The sequence below is a fragment of the Procambarus clarkii genome, chromosome 89 (assembly GCF_040958095.1).
Source record: "Procambarus clarkii isolate CNS0578487 chromosome 89, FALCON_Pclarkii_2.0, whole genome shotgun sequence".
NCBI lineage: Eukaryota > Metazoa > Arthropoda > Malacostraca > Decapoda > Cambaridae > Procambarus > Procambarus clarkii.
In genome coordinates, this window is record NC_091238.1 from 7466657 (window position 1) to 7487000 (window position 20344).

The 20344-nt window shown below is 44.4% G+C and overlaps 1 protein-coding gene across 2 annotated transcripts in view; it reads left to right on the forward strand.

Moving 5' to 3' along the window:
- The window catches only part of LOC138359139 (chromosome-associated kinesin KIF4A-like), a 34269-nt gene that overhangs the window by 1799 nt on the left and 12126 nt on the right, over positions 1–20344 (forward strand). For both annotated transcript variants that reach the window (XM_069317892.1, XM_069317893.1), the window contains exons 2-7: positions 1977–2136; positions 3039–3239; positions 3476–3671; positions 5774–5928; positions 8006–8184; positions 16069–16243. In XM_069317892.1, the coding sequence (XP_069173993.1) occupies positions 1981–2136; positions 3039–3239; positions 3476–3671; positions 5774–5928; positions 8006–8184; positions 16069–16243 (1062 nt within the window). In that variant the 5' untranslated portion in view covers positions 1977–1980. The remainder of the gene's footprint in view (positions 1–1976; positions 2137–3038; positions 3240–3475; positions 3672–5773; positions 5929–8005; positions 8185–16068; positions 16244–20344) is intronic.

Here is a 20344-nt window from a genome sequence, read left to right on the forward strand (position 1 = left end):
AAACAATGGGCAGAGTTTCTTTCACCCTATGCCCCTGTTAACTAGCAGTAAAATAGGTACCTGGGAGTTAGTCAGCTGTCACGGGCTGCTTCCTGGGGGTGGAGGCCTGGTCGAGGACTGGGCCGCGGGGACACTAAAAAGCCCCGAAATATCTCAAGATAACTCGAGAAGAGTTCAAGATAACTGTGCTTCAAACTCCCACTGTCTTGTGCTACCCACTTCCCCTAATATTAGTACTAGTGCTTAAGACATGCATCTTTACCAGTGCAATCATCCCCCCTGTCAATTTATATTGTAGTTATGTTGAACTTAAATTTTGCCACAATGTATCTCTTCATATTAACATATGTTAGTTTAAGGACCTGCCTGAAACACTGCATGTTAATGGCTTTGTAAGACTGTAAAAACAATGTTATGTACTCTCACACACCCAATGTACCTTCTTGTATATAAATAAATAAATCAATAAAAATAATGTATATGAAGGTAATCATGGTGGTTTTCAGTTAATTTACAGCACCTTAATAGCACTTGCCAAGTAAAGAAATATAATATTACTATGCAAAGTTTGTGAAATGATTTTAATGGAAATTTAATACTGTATATAGTTCTTATATTAAATTAAGGGGATGTAAAATGTTTCTCAAACTTCCTCAAACCCCTTCAATTTTTGTTTTGCATAATCTACATGGCAAATGCTCCAACTTTTTCTAAATGATCACCAACGTAACATGAGAACCAAGAAACAAATATATATAATATTTATAAAAAAATGAAAATTTCAGATTTTCAAATCGACGTTAAAATGTAAAGGACAGTTTTAGTTAGTTTTAGTTTAGTTCATTTATTATGCAACTCCAAAAGTTTGGCATTTATGAAAAATACATGTAACGACATTTTAGAAGAGACAGCTTTGCACACTGTGTGAAAATGATGATAATTGGTCAAAAAAGGACTTTTTGATGCTGACTCAAAGTTGAAATTCCTATTTTAGAGATACTGTACTATAATTGACGAATCATTTGTACTGAAATACAATACAGGTATGTGAAAGTTGTAGGTCAATGTAAGAAAAAATAACTTCAAAAAACAAAATATAGGTATACTGTAATTATAATGGGTTAGGGGATATACAAGTATACTTTAAATAGCTGATAAAGCCCTAATCTGGTCCCCATTCAGCAAAACAACCTAATGAGACAAAGAAAATAGTTTGAAATCTGTGAAAAAATTGGCCCAAAAAAATTAAGTCAAATTCTGCCACCTGTGGCTGAATTACATGTTGACCAATTTCATTCACACTGCACATACTTAGTGACGGGTATGCATTCTCCAAGATGTAGAAGCCACAACAAAATCAAATAAGAAACAAAGGAGAAATCTCCCCCCCCCCCCCCCCCCAAAAAAATGGAGGACAAGAAATATTGGCATTGGGAAAGTTATTTATATGATATATAATAAAATACAGCAAACAGTATTTACAGTACTACAGTAGTAAAATACAGTACTTACTCATTATTATTTGTGAAATTTTGTCGTCTAGGTGGCAATCGGCCATCCTAGAAGGCACTAGTTGCATACCCACTCATCCTTACTACTACTACTACTACTACTACTACTACTACTACTCTTCTCCTCTGTGTGTCGGACAAGTGCTGCATTTCTTTATCACTGCATTAATATGAATTCCACTAACTAGGTGTTATTGTTATCAGTACCAGTTGCACACTATTTTTTTATTTCATATAAAATCCATTTCTTAGCATATTGGGATGTAATTTTCACAACACTGATGCCAAATAACGTTGACTTTTTTAACATTTTATACTACAGTATATATCATATGTGGATGAATATTTTTTTTTGTTTTGTCCCCTTAAAACAATCCTGCTGCACTGTAATATGAAATATATTTATAGCTGATATGAAACCTGTCGGTCTTCTGACAATTAGATCTCTTTGTTTAAACTTTTCAGGAGCATGTTTATGACACCTAGAAACCTGCAGGTGTCTGCTGGTGTTGGCGGCACTGCCTGTACATTGGTGATGGTGTACGTGCGTACACGTCCTCTTCTTCAACAAGAATTAGAAAATGGAGCAAAAAACATCTTGGATATTTATCCCTCTGACAAGCAGGTATCTGAATACTGTAATGTATAAGCTATCGATTATATTAGGTATACAAGATTCTTGTAGTATCCTTAGCATACATACATGGTAAGGCCTCCTTGCCTCCTATTAGGAGGCCGTGGATACAAACAGATTGGCACTTTAACGGCCTTCTGGAACCAATTAAGTTAAGAGTTCCGAGGTTCCACTTGTATCCTTACCCTCATTCTGCATTCTGGAACGTAATTAATAAAAACATTTCTGAATCATTATAGTTTTAAAGATTTCTCAGCATTCTCCAGTGGTGTGATCAATGTAAATACAGTATCCCTATATACCACCTAAATCCGGATCTTACAACAGATTCCTCGATACTTCGGACTGAATTTAACCACTGGATCTTCCTTCCAAATGTTGAATGTTTCAGAAAAAAGTCCAGATTTCAAGTGGATCCTTGTGAAATTCCAATCATTAGGCAAAGTAATGTCCTGCACATATTTTTACTAAAAAAAAATTCAAATATTTCTGGATAAACAGAAAAGGGAAGATTTCTAAAAAAAAAACTCAAATATCATGCAAATCTGGATCAGGTGTAGAATGTTATGCTGTACAACAATCCAGATGATGGAGGTGCATATGTACGCCCTGGAAACACAAACCGAAACTGTCTCTATTTTCCACTTGTTACAACTTATAATAAAGTTGTTACATCTTGGCTTAACGTGTTTATGACGTACTAGAACGTTGTTACAACTTGCTATATGGGTTGTTATAACCGGTTAGGAGGTGTTAAAACTTGTTCGAACGTTGTACCAACTTCGTAGTTTCGGTGTGTGTTTGACGGGCATTGTGTTATATAGTGAGGGGCATGATGTTTTATAATATGTGCTGTCCCTCATTTGATTAATAATTTTTTTTTAATTTTTCAGGTAGTGGTTGATGGGGCTGATAAAATATTCAAGTATGATGATGTATTTCAAGACAGTTGCTCACAAGATGAAGTATATAGGACGGCAGTGGCACCTCTGGTGGCCAAAGTAGAGAGTGGTCACAATGCGACAGTTTTCGCATATGGCCAAACTGGATCAGGAAAGACATTCACCATGGGCACAAATCCCTGTATTGCAAAGGTTAATTTTATTTGTATTTAAGTTTGTCTTATGAACTGGGTTAATTTTCCTATAGTGAGTTTTTTGTCATTAGTTTCACTTCTCATATTTGCCTAATTGATAAGATAAAATGGAGGCTAAAATTAAGTTTAGTATATACTAAACCTTTAATTACTTTATATTAATACTATCTATGACATGCAGGTTTATGTAAGATTTGTTTAGTATTGGTGCTGATATCACAACACTGCTTACAGGAGGGTGAAGGCATTTTACAAAGAGCAATGCAGGCTCTCCTTGGCAAGGATGAGAATCATCAGCCGTCACAAGACATGGGAACTGAGGGTTCGCGGAGTCTCAAGATCTCGATGATGGAGGTCTACAATGAGGCCATCTTTGACCTCTTGGGCCCAACCAGAGTGTCTCTGGAAACAAAACCTGCAACTGATGGAGGTAGGATTATGATGGTGAATCGTAATATTTGTGGTAGGAATATTTGTTCATCTAAATCTGTAGTAAGGTTGGACAGTAACCATGTAAGGCCTATTATGTAAACGTTAATTACTGTATTTCATAGTTTATCATGTGAGTTTTTACTGAAACTTCTTTGCTAATTTAGTCAGTCTTAATGTTGTGACATTTGTCCATTTGTAAAAGTTTGTTTTAATTATTTGAAATAAATGATCATATTTTATGCAATCGCTCCTTAACTTTGTATTATAACTCCGTGCGGTTTCATGTTCTGAGTGTGTAGGTGGGTTTGTGTATGTTCTCTCCTGTTTGTCTGATTTCAAAGTAGTGGTCAGTGGGTGAATCATTCCGTTGGCTATGGAAGACATTTGGGTATTCACGGGTGGATCCATTCACTTTGTGGAATTAGTCCCCCTCCCCCCTGCTAGGGTGGTGTGGAGGCATTTTTATTTTTACTGGTGTCAGTGGAATTTTCTGTATCTTTTCCTCTGGTCTGGGGCTTCTCCTTTGTCTTGATCAACAGGGCTGGTTTATAGTCACCTGTAAGGGGACCAGATGACTAGTTTTGTCACATTTATAGCTTTCGTTGGAGCAGTATAGGGTGGATTGACAGGCCTATTGCCTCCTGCTTCTTCAGCCATTTTCTCCTGTCTGTTCCAGTGGTTGTTTTTTCTAGCTTGGATCTCATTAGATGGCCTGTTGATGCTTACACTGTTACCTCTAACCATTCAGCCATGGCCCAGTTCATCTTATTGGCATTTGTGGTTGATGTATGTTCATCCCCTTCCTTTAAGATGGCAGGCTTTCTTTCACCTCTGGCTGGCCAATTACAGTGCATCGTGCCCGGCCCCATTGGAGGTGCATCGTGCCCTGTCCCATTGGAGGTGGGTCGTGCCCTGCCCCATTGGAGGTGCATCATACTCGGCCCCAGTAGAAGTGAGTTGTACCCGGCCCCATTGGAGGTGCGTCGTGCCCTGCCTCATTGGAGGTGGGCCGTGTTCGGCCCCATTGGAGGTGCATCATGCCTGGCCCCATTGGAGGTGCGTCGTACCCGGTCTCATTGGAGGTGCGTCGTGCCCTGCCCCATTGGAGGTGGGTCGTGCCCTGCCCCATTGGAGGTGGGTCATGCCCTGCCCCATTAGAGGTGCGTCGTGCCCGGACCCATTGGAGGTGGGTCGTGCCCTGCCCCATTTAAGGTGGGTTGTGCCCTGCCCCATTGGAGGTGCATCATGCCCTGCCCCATTGGAGGTGGATTGTGCCCGGCCCCATTGGAGGTGGGTCGTGCCAGGCCCCATTGGAGGTGCATCGTGCCCTGCTCCATTGGAGGTGCTGTCATTTTTGCATACTCCACAGGAGCTCATGTGGATGCACTGTTTGTTAATCCTGTGATGTTGGTCACTTGTTCTCTGGCTTGCTTTTTCCTGATGGTTTGACATATCGTCTGGTTTAGCCATCCTGAGGCTTATCCTTATGCTCTTGTGTGCAACTTAATGGCTCTTGTTAGCCTTCTTTGTCAATGTCTTCCATGGTGAATATTCAGGTGGGAGATTTTTGGTGCTATAACAGGATGCTGGCTGCTTGGTAAATGTCTCTTGGTTGATTCACCTTGTTGCTGAGTAGCTGTGTCTGTTCTTTGTCTTTTTCTCCCCCTCTTCAAGGTAAGCCCTGGCCGATTTATTTTATTTTTAGGATCGTCTGATATTGTAATGGCTGTATAATGAGGTAGCATTGGGGAGCATTTGTTAAACTACTGCAGTGGTTTAACACTGTGCAGTGCTTCTTGCCCGTGATAATCATAGACAGATCATACATATGAAAAAAAAATTAGTTTTTTACCATCCTAGGACTGTTAGTCTGACTTTAATGGACCTGTTTGTGGCATCGCCTTCAAGTGGCGCCCGAGGCACGTGCCACACCTGCCGTACACCACTGTATAGCAAACATTCAAAGTTTTGTTTAGTGTATTCTCTTTAAAGTTTGCTTCCAAATTCAAAGTGCTGTGCTGTTCTGGCTTGTGTAATATATGATTATTTTTCTATGACAATTTAACAGTGGTACAATTTATTTCTTAAATTGCATCAAAGGTATGTCAGCAGTTGGAATGATGGAGAAGGAAATAAAAAGCATTGAGGAAGGGCTAATATTTCTAGAAAAGGGGAATAAATTACGAAGTGTCGGATCAACGACGATGAATCAGCATTCTTCACGCTCCCATGCTATTATATACCTCACATTAAAAGTAAGTGTTTTTCTTATATGTCCTCTCTGTTGTGGCTATTTGTGAAATGTCAGTTATGCCCAGTACTATACTCTACTGCTGCTTCTTACTGGTTGGCCTTGGCACTGTCTTGCTTTGTTTGTTGGTTGGCCTTGGCACTGTCTTGCTTTTTTTTGGGTGAAGGTTTCTTCTTCCCCTTTCAAGTTGCCTTGGTAGCTCCCCATACCTGCCCCCCTTTAAACCCTACTTCCCCGTGGGGGCTTTGGGCAGTGTGTTAGTTGGGGAGGCAGGTGGAACCCTGGGGTGACCTGAGCTGCCCTCTGCTTGCTCACTGGTATACTAGTGCTTGATTTGTTGGCATCAAGCAAAATACTGCATTCCTTAGTTCTGTCTTTCCTTTCTTTCATCAAGATACATAACTTGTTTTGCTTTGCCTGCATGGTATCATCTGGTCATTTTATTTCGTTATCGGGTTGTTTAGATCTCTGCTTCTTTTGTCTCCGAGCACACCAGATTATGGTCCCGGTGATGGGTAGGCTCGTACAAGTCCAGAAGTCTGGTAGCTGGCTGTCTCTGGTACTAAAGCCAGTGTTGTTCAGTAGGCCTGCACAATTCCAGAAGCTTGGTGCTTAACTTGCCTATCAGTGTTTACCTATCAGTGACGATGGAGGAGTGAGATCTAGCTCTTTATGCCCTGCCACCTAGCTGTTTATTCCTGCTGTGCTAATTATCTTTTTAATCATTACCATTTTCATCATATTTTGTCTTAAAAGTTGTGGATGGAATTGCTTCAACAATCTCTTCCTTCGATGCATTCCACTTGCCGACCATCGTTACCTGGAATGAGAACTTCCTGACATCTCTTCGACTCTATTGCATGTGCAGCTTCCATTCTTATCCCCCCCTTGTCCTACCTCTAATTAGTTTAGTTTAAATAGCCTTCCGTTATCCACTTTATTTTCCCTAAAGATCTTTTACATAGTTATCATATCCCCTCTGTTTCTTATCTCCTAAAGTTGTGAGGCTGAGTTTTCTCATCCTGTCCTCATAGGTGAGGCCTCTGAATTCTGGTACCAACCTACTTGCAAACCTCTAAACTCTCAAGCTTGTCTTTATGCTTAACAAGGTGGGTATTCCATGTTGGTATACTTAGTTATTGTTTCATGTAAGCAGTGTGTATGGACTTGAAAGCCTCCTTGTTTTGATTCTTAAATGATCGTCTTATGTTTGGTAACTTCCCACATGCTTTTGATGTTATCCTCTCAACATGAGCTTTTGGTGTTAATGTTGGGATTGTCTACTCCAATGTCTATTTCTCTTATTGTTTAATTTTCTTTTCCTTATGATGTAATTAAATACAGTTCTCATCCATTCTACCTATTTTCATTAATTTACACTTATTTGAACTGAATTCCAATAACCATTTATCTACTCCTGAAGTTTGCCAAAATTTTCTTGCAGCACCCTACAGTCCTCTTCACTTCTTACTCTTCTCATTAACTTGGCATTATTTGTAAACATCAACATGTATGAGCTCACTTCCTCTGCAAGATCATTTACATAAATTAAAACGAGTAATGATCCCAGGACATCTTGTTCAAATATTCCTATACCCAGTTGCCCAGCCACTTGGGCTGGACGGTAGAGCGACGGTCTCGCTTCATGAAGGTCGATGTTCAATCTCCAACTGTCGAAGTGGGTGGGCACCATTCCTCTTCCCCTTTCCATCCCAAATCCTTATCCTAATCCCTTCCAAGGTCTATATAGTCATTATGGCTTGGTGCTATATTGTGATAATTCTCTCCCGTATTCTGTCCAGTGTCTTTCTGTTATCCCTGCTTGTCTCTGCACTTTGTGCAATGGTCTCTTGTGAGGAATTGCATGAAAAGCTTTTTGGCAATCTAGAAAGATGTGTACTTATCCTTCCTTCTCTTGTCTTATTTTGGTGAACCTGTCATAGAATTAAGTGAAAATGGCTAAACATGGTAATTGTGTGGCTGTCTCTGTGGAATCGGAACCACTGTTGAGCTACTGAGTATGCCCAGTAAAGGGGATTTCTTTACATTCAATGCTTTCTTTTTTTGGGGGATCATTGCAGAATGGCAAGCATTGTGGATGCCTCAAGCTCGTCGACCTAGCTGGAGCGGAGGGTGTTGGCCGAGCACAGACGTCGGGACAGGAGTTTACTGAAGGTGTCAACATTAATAAAGGCTTGCTAACACTAGGAAAGGTTCTGTCTGCACTAAGCAGCATAACAGTTGTTCATGTTCCTTACAGGTATGATACAATTTTAGTACTCTTAGACATTCCTCCAATCTGATTACACGTACTGTACTTAGGTTCCAGTCGTGATTGGATATGTACAGTAGTCGTGATTGAATATTTAGTTGAATCCTCCCAGCCACAAAAAGTTATAATGTTGTGTACAAAAGTACATGACAGTACATTATAGCTTCACTAGATACTTTAACCAAGCACCACAAAATATTGTATTGGTAATAACACAGCCTTGCCTTCTAAAATGGCAGTATATGCTTATAGTAATTATGTGGCTGATAGTACAAATGTCGTGATGGCTCAGGAGAAAGTAGACTTTTGTATTATTGAATTTGAACAGACTGAAAGTTTTCTATTTGATGCTAATGAAACCTAGCCATCTTAAGCCTAATATAGTGCATACATGTGCTATACTAGGCCTAAGAATATTTAAGTTTGGTTTTTAGCTTAATTTTTCCAGACTATATAAAATACAAAAATTGGCTTACTGGGGCTACATACCAAAGTTGCTGGCCGTGGTGGAGTGAGGAAAGCTCACAAGGACATTACAATTCACAAGTGCTCATGGAACAATTGTTCAGCCGAGCCTTGCATATTGCACCACCTGAGATATGGAAAAAGTTTAAAACTAGTTCACCTGAGGGAGGAATTGCCAGCATCAGAGAAGATAAGTGTTTGCTTATAACCTTTGCTAAACAGCATACCAGGGATGCTAATTCTAAAACCACAACTCAAGTCGATTAAAATACAAGAGACTCGACTGATAAAGTATGCACAAAAAGTAATTATTTAGGAAAGCCAATGCTTAACTATGACAACAGAAAACCAGTTACTGAGGAAAATGAACTAGTGAGAGGTTTTAGCACCAGAGGAGTGTAATGGGCTGGGTGGCCCCAGACCCCTGGTAGACTAGCACTGCAGGGGGAAAGCAGCAAGGTGATAATTTGCTTGTTTGAATAATTTTGAGTTTTGTTTGGTGTTCTGTCAAAACTATTTTTCTGCGAGTGTCTTGATTTTTTGCATTTTATCTGCCTTTCTGGGGAGCCCCATGGTGGTTACTGGAAGCCATCTTGCTGAGATGGCTCCATACTGGTGGGTCACATCAGTCAGGAAATATGTTTGGCCTACTGAGGATGGAGCCACAATCTAGGTACCTTTAGAGGTGCAGGGAGCGAGTGACACTCCGCCACACCACAGGGAAAGCATCCGGAAAGTTGGCAAAACATTTTAGACAACTGGAAGGTTCACAGAAAGTGAAACCTTGAACCTGCCAAGCAACTCTGTAAGAGAGTTGCAGAGTTGCATGAAACAAGGGCCTCTTTCAAACTAGCTAGAAACTTCTTAGTACTGAATCCCCCTCCCCGCTCAGCTCGTTGTCGCCGTGTGGGGGCTTAGTGGGCGGCTGCCGGAGTGTGATGCTCCTTGGGACAGTCCTCTGTCCTTTTCTAGCCTTGTGCTCCTGCTGCCGTCCTCTCCAATTCTGCTGAGCATCTTTTCCTTTTCCTTCTGTTTCGTTTTTCTCCCCCCTCTTCTCCTATCTGCTTGCCGTTTCCTACCGACCTTTTGCTCGTTCTGGTTCTTCCCTTGGACTTCTTCTATTTTGCCGCCCGGGTGCTTGAGGAGGCATACTCATGCACCCGTAGAACTGCAGTACCCGACGTCGAGAGCGAGGGGAACCTTTTATTGTCAATCCCCACTTCGTCACTGAACCCGATCTCGACGGACTGTCGGTTTCTTAAGGTGGCGTTTGTGGGGCGTATACTCGCGACGCACCCCTAGGAGGCCCCGACAAGATCGGCGATAGCTTCTTGTTGGGTGTCCTGCCTCTAATTGTGGCTCCATGGTGGGTGTGGGGGCACATTCGTGAGTGAATCCTTTCTTTCGTCAAGATGATTACCCCTGCTTCGGCTTCTTCTGGTTTACCTTCTCAGGCTCGTGGGGTGGGCGACCAAGCCCCCGAGTCGGTCCGTATTGGAAGACCGGGCTCTGTAGCCTCCGCTGCATTGGGCCCCGACCTTGCTCCTCCTTTGGCCTCTCTGACTCCTTCCTCTGGCTCCCCTCCCTCCTCTGTGGTTGGGTCGAGCCCCAAGCCCCCAGTGGTGACTACCTCGTCCCCTGGCGCGGCTCCTTCTCTAGTTGTAACTACTGCGCCTTTTAACCCCTCTCTCTCTGGGGGTTCTCACCGCCGTCCTCGTCACGGCCGCCCTCGCTCGTTTCCTTCCAGTTCTGCTACCTATCAAGCCTTGTTTGGTCCCGCTTCGTGGGCCAAATATTTTGATCTCCTCCCTCTTGATTCTGCGCCTCCTGACGATTTCTCCCTCCATCGACATCTCATTGATTCCGTGGATGCCTCCATTACTTTCAACCCCACTCGTCTCGGTACACGTGTCGTTGCTGCTCCTTCTCAGGATGCTGCTTCCCGCTTGGCTGCCTTATCCTGCCTTGGCGAGACCCCCGTTCGGGTCTCGAAGAACGTTCAGTTGAATGCCAGTGTTGGCACTATTTTGCTCCCGCCCCATGTTGCGGCCGGTGTTCGGGACCTGCGCGACTGCCACGACGATATTCGACATATCCTCACTGCCCAAGGCCACTCTATTCTCCAGGTGGACACGTTTACTCGTCCCCCTCGTGGTAGTCGCCGTCAACCCCTCCGGGTTGTGAAGATTACCTTTGATGGTAGGACCCTTCCACCCTCTGTCATTCTTGCTGGTGCCAGGTGCTCTGTCCAGGAGTACATTCCTTCTCCTCGGCTCTGCAACAAGTGCTGGAGGTTTGGGCATGGTGCCCTCCGCTGCTCCGGGACTGTCTCTCTCTGTCCTTTGTGTGGTGGCGAAGGTCACTCTAAGTCGGAGTGCACTTCTCCCCAGGCTCGTTGCCTCAACTGCGGTGAGGCCCATCCTACCTTCTCCCGTGCGCGTGTCCATTACAAGCTTGAGGCAGCCGTCCTCAACTTGAAGCACCGGGAGCGTTTATCTTTTCCTGAGGCGAGGCGCCAGGTTCGCCGGCTCCCGCCTTATGCTAATGTCTCTTATGCTCGCGTGTTGCGCTCTTCCTCTCCTCGTCCTTCCCGCCTTCCTCAGACTCACAACCGTTTCCGGGCCTTGGACCCTGATGCGCCCACTGCCCCCTCCTCTGTCCCTTTGGGTTCTCTCCCGACGGATCCTCCTCCTGGTCCTCTGTCTGGGGTTCCCCTTCCTTCTACCCGGTCTGTCGTGTCTTCTGTGTCTTCTTCCTCGTCCCCCTCCGATCCTCCTTCCCATCCTCTTCCTCCATCTATCGGCTCTCCCCGCCGCCTGTCGGTGCGGGCGGATGTCCATCGCTCTCCTAACGGCCGTCGTGTGTGCTCTCGTTCGGCTTCTCCTGTTGAGACACTGGAATCCGTTGCCCGGTACGTAGTTGCTGGGACACCGGTCTCTTTAAGTCAGAAGCGTAAGCCTGGCTCCTCTCCTTCCTCTTCCCCGGCGGGTAAGAAGGCTTCGCTTTCTTCCTCAGCTCCTCCTTCTGGCTCTGTTGCTCCTTCCCCTCCCGTTTCAGTGCTTGCGCCCCCTGTTCCTGCTATGGAGGTTTCTTTGGCCCCTGCTTCCCTTTCGGTTGCTGCTCTTGCTGGGGTGCGCTCCTCTCTTTCTACTCCCCCTCTTCCTGCTGCTGTCCTTGACTGCTCCTATCCGTTGTCCCCTCCTCCTCCTCCTCCTCCTCCTCCTCCGGACCCTGCCCGCCCACCTCTGATCTGTTCTCCCGTTTCCTTCCCTCCGTCTTTGCTCAGTTTACCCATGCCCCCTAACCCTGACTTTACTGACCCTGGTCCCGACCCTGATATTCTTTAACGTGCTCTGTTGGTCTTTCGCCTTTGTTTCTTCCTTGTTCTCTGTTTTTGTCCTTTCTCTTCTCGTCGTTGTCCATTCTTCAATGGAACGTTCGAGGTTATTACGCCAATTTCCTCGAACTCCAACTTCTGGTTTCGCGGTTTTCGCCCCTTTGTGTCTGTCTCCAGGAGCCAATGCTTGGTGCTCGTCCTGGTCGTTTTCGTGGCTATTCCTTTCTCTTCCCCCCCCCCCCAGCCATTGCTGGGGCTTCTAATTCTTCTGCTCTCTTGATTCGGGCTGATGTTCCCTTTGTTCCTTTACTTTTTCCTTCGCCTCTCCATTGTTCTGCTGCTCGTATCTTTGTGGGGAAATGGTACACAGTTTGTTCCATTTATCTCCCCCCGAGTGTCCCGCTCTCTCTTCCTGATTTGAAACACCTCCTAGACTCCTTGCCGGAGCCTGTGCTCCTGCTGGGTGACTTCAATTGTCGTCATTCTCTTTGGGGTGACGTTCTGACGAATACCCGGGGTCGCCTCCTTGAGCCGTTTCTCCTCTCTTCTTCCCTGTCTCTTCTGAATTCTGGTGAGCCCACTCATTTGGACTCTCGAACTCGCACCCTTTCTTGTCTTGATCTTTCTCTCTGCTCTTCTTCTCTTTACTTAGATTTCACGTGGCAGGTTCTTGATGACCTCCATGGAAGTGATCATTTCCCCATCCTTGTTTCCTTTTTCTCTTTTCGCCCTTCCCTCTCTTTCCCTAGGTGGCAGTTTGCTAAGGCGGACTGGACTCTATTTTCCCTCAGTGCTACTCTCTCTGACCTCTCCCTTCTGCCCCTCTCTCGCGCTCTCCTCCTTTTTCATGACACTGTCTTCGACGCTGCCCTCCGCTCTATTCCTCGCTCTTCCTCTCGGGGTCCACGGAAGTGCGTTCCCTGGTGGAATGCGGACTGTGCTCGGGCTGTCCGCTGTAAGCGTGCAGCCTGGAAGAAGCACCGCCGTAGGCAGACGACCGATTCTTTTCTTTTCTTTCGGAAAGCGAGTGCGGTGGCCCGTAGGGCCATCCGTACGGCTAAACGTGAATGTTGGGCATCTTATGTCTCGACAATTACGTCCGAAACCCCTCTGGCCCAGATCTGGAAGCGTATCCGCAAGATAGCGGGTAAGTTCGTTCCCGATGTTTCACCGGTCCTTCACCTCCATGGTACTCTTGTGGCGGACCCGTTGCAGGTCGCTTCCGAACTGGGTTCCCACTTTTCTTCTGTTAGCTCTGGTCTTCATCTTCCCCAATCTTTCCTTCTTCGTAAACCTGTCCTTGAGTCTCGTCCTTTAGATTTCTGCACTCATCTTCAGCTTCCCTATAATGATCCCTTCTCTCTCTCTGAACTTCGTTCTGCCCTGGCCCTCTGCGGTTCTACGGCGGCGGGCTCCGATGGTATTCATTATGAGATGCTTCGCCATCTCCCTCCGAGCACGTCTCAGTATTTACTGAGTCTGTATAATCGGATCTGGGAGTCGTCGTCAGTCCCTGAGGACTGGCTCGATGCCGTTGTCCTCCCTGTTCGCAAACCGGGGTCTCTGGGTACTTCCCCTAAGGACTTTCGCCCTATTGCTCTCACAAGTTGTGTCTGCAAACTCTTTGAACGTATGGTTAACGTTCGTCTGATGTGGTTCCTGGAACACCATCACCTCCTCTCCCCTTCTCAATTTGGTTTCCGCAAGTGCCGCAGCACGACAGATGTCCTGGTGAACTTGGAGGTCTATATTCGTACTGCTTTTGCTGCGAAGACCTCCGTTGTTGCCGTCCTTTTTGACCTAGAAAAGGCTTACGACACCACTTGGCGTTATCATATCCTATCTCAACTTCATTCTTTTGGCCTTCGTGGTCATCTCCCTCTCTTTCTCCGCAGCTTCCTCTCTCGTCGTTCCTTTCGGGTGCGCCTTGGTACCGCTCTGTCTCCCTCTTTTCAGCAATACGAAGGTGTGCCCCAGGGTAGTGTTCTGAGCACTACTCTTTTTCTGGTTGCCCTCAATGGTCTTCTTTCCTCTCTTCCTTCTGGTGTCTTCTCCGCTCTCTATGTCGATGATCTTACCCTTTGTTGTCAGGGTGATGATTCGCCTCTCCTTCAACGCCGGCTTCAACTTGCAATTGATGCCGTGTCGTCTTGGGCCACAGGTCATGGCTTCAAGTTCTCTACTTCTAAGACTTGTGCCATGACTTTTACGCGGAAACGGGTTGTTCTTCGTCCCTCTTTGTCACTTTATGGTCATCCCCTTGAATACAAAGATTCCGCGAAGCTTTTGGGGTTATTCCTTGACACTCGTTTGTCTTGGTCTCCCCATATCTCTTACCTCCGTGTTGAGTGCTCTAAGGCCCTTACCCTCCTTCGGGTCTTGTCCCATACTTCTTGGGGGGCAGATAGGCGCACTCTCCTTGCTTTACATTCCTCTCTCGTCCTGTCTAAGCTCGATTATGGTTGCCCTGCTTACTCGTCTGCTTCTCCTTCTACTCTTCGCCGTCTTGATGCTTTGCACCATACTGGGTTGCGCCTCAGTTCTGGTGCCTTTCGTTCGACTCCCGTCCTTAGCTTGTATGTTGACACTGGCTCCCTGTCTCTCCAGGACCGCCGTGATCGCTACTGTCTTCGCTATCTTGCGCGGTCCTTGCAACATCCTTCCTCTCGCCTCTGTCGTGCTTTAACTTTTACCCCTCCTGCGGTTCCTGTTCCTCTTCACCACCTCCCTCTTTCTGTCCGGTTATCTCGCCTACAGGATTCTCTCTCCGTTCGTATTTCTGATGTTTCTCCTCGTGTTGTTCCTTCTTTGCCCCCGTGGAGGGTCCCTCTTCCGCGGTTTTGTACATCCTTAACTCGTATCACTAAAGCTTTTACCCCTCCTACGGTTCTGAAACGCCTTTTCCTCGAGCACTTTTCTTCTCACTCCCGCTCCGTTTCTGTCTTCACCGATGGGTCTAAGTCAGCGGACGGTGTTGGCTACTCTGTTGTTTTTCCTGATCGCACTTATATGTGTCGCTTGCCTCCGGAGACTAGCATCTTTACAGCGGAACTTTATGCTATTCTCTATGCTCTTCGTCTCCTGCTTTCTCGTTGTCAGTCTTCCTTTGTGGTTGTTGTTGACTCTCGTAGTGCCCTCATGGCTCTCGGGTGCTTTAATCCAGTTCATCCAGTAGTTGTCGAGATCCAGCATTGGCTGTTTCTCGTTCACAGTAAATTTAAGTCGGTTGAGTTTTGTTGGGTTCCCAGCCATATTGGCGTGTCTTTAAATGAGCGTGCGGATGCTGCCGCTAAGGAAGCTGTCCGCTCTTGTCCCATCTCTCGTAAAGGCATTCCGTATTCCGACTTTTACCCGGTTATCCATTCCTCAGTCCTTACCCGTTGGCAGGCTTCTTGGTTGTCTGTTACTGGTAACAAGCTACGTACTCTTAAATGTTGTGTTTCCTCGTGGCCGTCCTCCTTCCACCGTAACCGGCGGTGGGAAACAGCTCTGGCGAGGTTGCGTATTGGCCATACTCGCTTCACCCATGGTCACTTGATGGAGCGCCGCCCTGCTCCTTATTGTCCTAGTTGCATTGTCCCTCTTACGGTCGTGCATGTCCTTCTTGAATGTCCTGACTTCCAGGACGAGCGTGTGTCTTGCTTTCCGACCGCCCCTCGCGGTCACCTGTCCCTCGATAGAATTCTTGGTGACTCGGATACTTTTGATATCGTTCGCCTTATGCGTTTTTGTTCTCGTATTGGCATCCTTGGTGATATTTAGCGCCCTCTGATTATTTTGCGTATTTGATGGTGCTACATAGCCTTCCCGGTTTGGTGCCTTCTTTTGATAATTACTTACTTACTTAGTACTGAATCCCCACGACCAGGGGGGCCTGACCACCGCTCTCGGCCAACAGGTTAAGCATGTTTAATGAATATGGTATGGTGATAATATCTGGACCTTCTTCAGTTTTGATATGCATGTCTTTGGGTATTATTGCGAATTTAATAATCATGTGTGCATATCTTTAACCCATGTTAGTGTGAAACGGTATTGATGATATTAGATATGTTTTTTCATATTTTCAGGGACTCTATATTGACAAGACTTCTTAAAGATTCTCTTAGTGGAAACTGCCAAACTGCAATGATTGCTTGTGTGAACCCCGCAGACTTCAACAAGTATGAGACAACGAATACATTACGATTTGCTGAGCACGCTAAAAATATCGGACTGAAACCTCAAGCCTTGTCCACTGTCAAGGTATGTTATGATTTTTATACTTCCTAGGCTGGAGTTGACCTCTCCCACTATGTGAGAAGCCTTATAAGAGCTGCATAAAGAACACCACCAGTTCAGTAGTGGTTATAGATCTTCACTATCAATGCTCCAATAGAATAGAGCAACTTCAAAAGTGTGTGCATTGGCAGGTGTGTTGGTATGGCATGACCTATTGTTTTGATGGGTGGTGTTTAGTAGCTTGACTGCTTGACTGCTAACCTGTTTGACACACCTCCCTGACAAGAATGTACATTGATTACCATTCCATGTTGCTTTTGCTATATTATTTCCTTTCTCCTTCATGGCTATACTTTATGTTGTCTGCATTGCAGGTTCCCGTGCTTTGTATTTAACTGATTATGGTTCTGGGTTCTCTTCCTAAGTAGTTAATTGGCCTGCATTTACCCTGGCCCACTAAAATAATTAAAACTAAATGGGTAGAACACTTGGAGAAAAATGATATAATGACAGACAGACTGTATGGTTTTCAATCTGGAAGATCCTGTGTAAGAAATTTACTCGGTTTCTATGATAGACGCAGAGATTTTAAAAGACAGAGATGACTGGGGTGACTGCCTGTATCCAGACCTAAAAAGTGCTTTCAACAGAGTTCCCCATGAGAGGTTGTTCTGGAAACTGGAACATACTGGAGGAGTAACAGGTAACCTTCTAACATGGATGACAAATTTTCTGACAAAAATGAGGGCAGTAATTAGAAGCAATATATCGAACTGGAGAGATGTCATGAGTGAAGTACCACAGGGTTCAGTTCTTGCACCAGTAATGTTCATTGTCTACATAAACAATCTACCAGGTGGAATTCAGAATTATATGAAATGTTTGCTGATGATGCTAAGATAATAGGGAAGGAAGATTAGAAACTTAGACGATTGTCATGCCCTTAAAGAAGACCCGGACTTGGATTCATAAAGCAGTTACGCAAAGACTTGTGAACATGTAAATCTTTCCTCAATCTTTGACACCTTTGGTTACATTTATTAAACGGGTTACAAGCATGAAAACTTCCCAATCGACTGTTGCTATTGTTATAACTTTGGTGCTTCGGAGCTCATTAATTGTTTAATAATTGTAAACAATGCCACCAAAGATTGCGAAAAGATCTACAGGTTCGTAAGTGCTTGCGTAACTGCTTCGTGAATCCGGATCTTGGACAAAAACAAGTGTATTGAGCACAACCAGGCAAATGAAATTTAATGTGAATGAATGCCATGTTATGGAATGTGGAATAGGAGAACAGACTTCACACAACCTAAAAATTGTGAGAAATCTTGAAAGAATTCTGATAAAGAACAGGATCTAGGGGTGGTTCTAGGTAGAAAACTATCACCTGAGGACCACATAAAGAACATCGTGCAAGGAGCCTAGCTATACTTTCCAAATTCAGAATTGCTTTTAAATATATGAATGGTGAAATACTAAAAAAATTGTTCACAACCTTTTATTAGACCAAATTGTAATATGCATCAGTTGTATGGTGCCCATATCTTAAGTACATCAACAAACTGGAAATGGTGCAAAGACTTGCAACTAAATGGTTCCCAAAACTGAAGGACAAGAGCTACGAGGAGAGGTTAGAGGCATTAAATATGGCAAAACAGGAAGATAAAGAGAGTCGGTATGATGTTGACCAAACCACACACTAGAAAGTGAAGGGATGACAACGTTTCGGTCCATCCTGAACCATTCTCAAGTCGATTGTGAGAATGGTCCAGGACGGACCAAAACTTCGTCGTCCCTTCACTTTCTAACGTCTGGTTTGGTCAACATATTTCAGCCACGTTATTGTGACTCCTTGCCTGCACAGGCAGTATGATCATTCCGTTCAAATGGTAACTGGAATTTATAAAATTGATAGGGAAGAATTCTTGGGACCTGAAACTTCAAGAACAACAGGTCATAGATTTAAACTAACTAAACAAAGTTGCTGAAGAAATAAAAGAAAATTAACTTTTGCAAACAGAGTTGTAGATGGTTGGAACAAGTTAGGTGAGGTGGTGGAGGCCAAAACCATCAGTAGTTTCAAAGCGTTAAATGATAAGAGTGCTGGGAAGACGGGACACCATGAGCGTAGCTCTCATCCTGTAACTACACTTAGGTAATTACTTGAGATAGATGCTAAGGTGTTGAGGTTTTTCCTTTTTGAGCATCCTCACTTCCAGATAGTGCATGAGACTTGTTCTCCACAGGTAGGCCTGTTGATGAGGGAGTGTAGTAGTTAGTTGCGTATTGTCTTGTCTTGCTGTGATAATGCCTAACCCTGCACCTTGTACATATTAGGGCGTTGCTCTTTTACCAAGGGTCAGCTAGGATTGTGTACAGGGTACCTGTACTTCGGTTTACGAACACTCCTATTTACGAACTTTTCGGGTTACGAGCCCGATTTGTTTGAAAAATTTGAATCAGGATACAAACTTTACCTCGGGATATGAGTTTGTTGATACGCGTACGGCGACCTAGCGTGTGGTGGCACAGCGATCGCACCTCAGTTTACCAGTGCCTCGCGCCCAGTGACTATCCCGCCTGAATTCTTCGCAAGGATTTACAGTTTCTTTTCGGATTTTTGGCTATTTGACCATAAGTTATTATATATCTCGCCATGGGTCCCAAGAAAGCCAGTGGTAAGGTTCACGGCAAGAAATCACCTGTGAGAATGACCATAGAGGTAAAACAAGAGATCATTCGTAAGCATGAAAATGGTACTCGTGTTGTTGAACTAGCTAGGCAGTACAACAAATCCATGTCAACGATATGCACTGTACTTACCAAGAAAAAGGACATTTTGAGTGCTAAAGTGGCAAAGGGCGTTTCAACAATCACGAAACAAAGAATACAAATACTTGAGGATGTGGAAAAGTTGTTATTAATTTGGATACACAACAAGGAGTTAGTGGGTGATAGTGTTTTAAGAGGCCATTATGTGATGGCTCACTACAGACAAGTGTTGCAAAGAAGGGAAAAACAATCTTCAATGGAATGTTTCCATGTGAGAAAATCAAGCAGTGAGCCACAACCAGGACCTAGTGGTATGCAAGCAAAACGTGCCAGAGAGTGCACTCCAGAGAAATCTTGACTGCCTTATGTTATAATGGAAGGGGGACTCCCCTTCCAAACAGTAACACCTCTCCTCCCCCTCCCCTCCTCACCATCTTCCATACGCTAACAGAAGTCATCAGCAAGGGTAAGTAATAACTTGAACATACTTTTGTAGTGAAGATTTGGGTGAATTAGGTATAAAATTTACTTTGAAGTGAAGTTTTTTGGGAGTCGGGAATGGATTAATTCATTTCCCATTACAGTATTTCTTTTTGGGGAAAATCGCTTCGGTTTACAAATTTTCCGGTTACGAACCTTCTCCAGGATCGGATTAAATTCTTAAACCGAGGTACCCCTGTAAATCATTGTTCTTTTCTGTGGCTGCTAGCACTTTCCCCACCATGTACTTATGAAAGGGGGGTTCAAACTTTGTTCAATTCAGCTTAGATGCTCATTTTGCACCTGGAATGCCTGCCACTGAGTGGTTAGTTTCCCTCATCCCCAACATGTTGACAGTCTTAGGTGGGCTGTTTTAGCGTCCCCCTTTCATTTATATACATGAATGCAATTTCAGCGCAGTGGTTGCGTGTTGATGAAAGGCCACTCTTTCCACCCTGGTCCTCCCCCTTTCCCCCACCAGGGAGGCTTCGACTCTTTCTCTTCATAGCTGTGTCGGTTTTAGATCTTTGTCCACCTGTGTGCAAAAGAAAAAAGAAAAAAATATTTATGTACAATCCTATTGGCTCATACGAGGCAGGTCCTGTTTATATCCACAATACAGTATAAATTGATGCTATCTCGTATGGGCCAGTATGCCTTCTGTAGTTCCTTTATTATTATGTTCAAATAATTGGTTGACCTGGTTTACTTCATTAAAACTGTGGAGTTGTGAAAACAATATGAATATCAATGATATACATATCATGTAATAAAAATTAAATTTCAAACCATGATGATTACCGCACTGGCATAGTAACATTTCTGGCGACGACCACATTTGCATAGTAAGCAATCATGAAACTATAACAG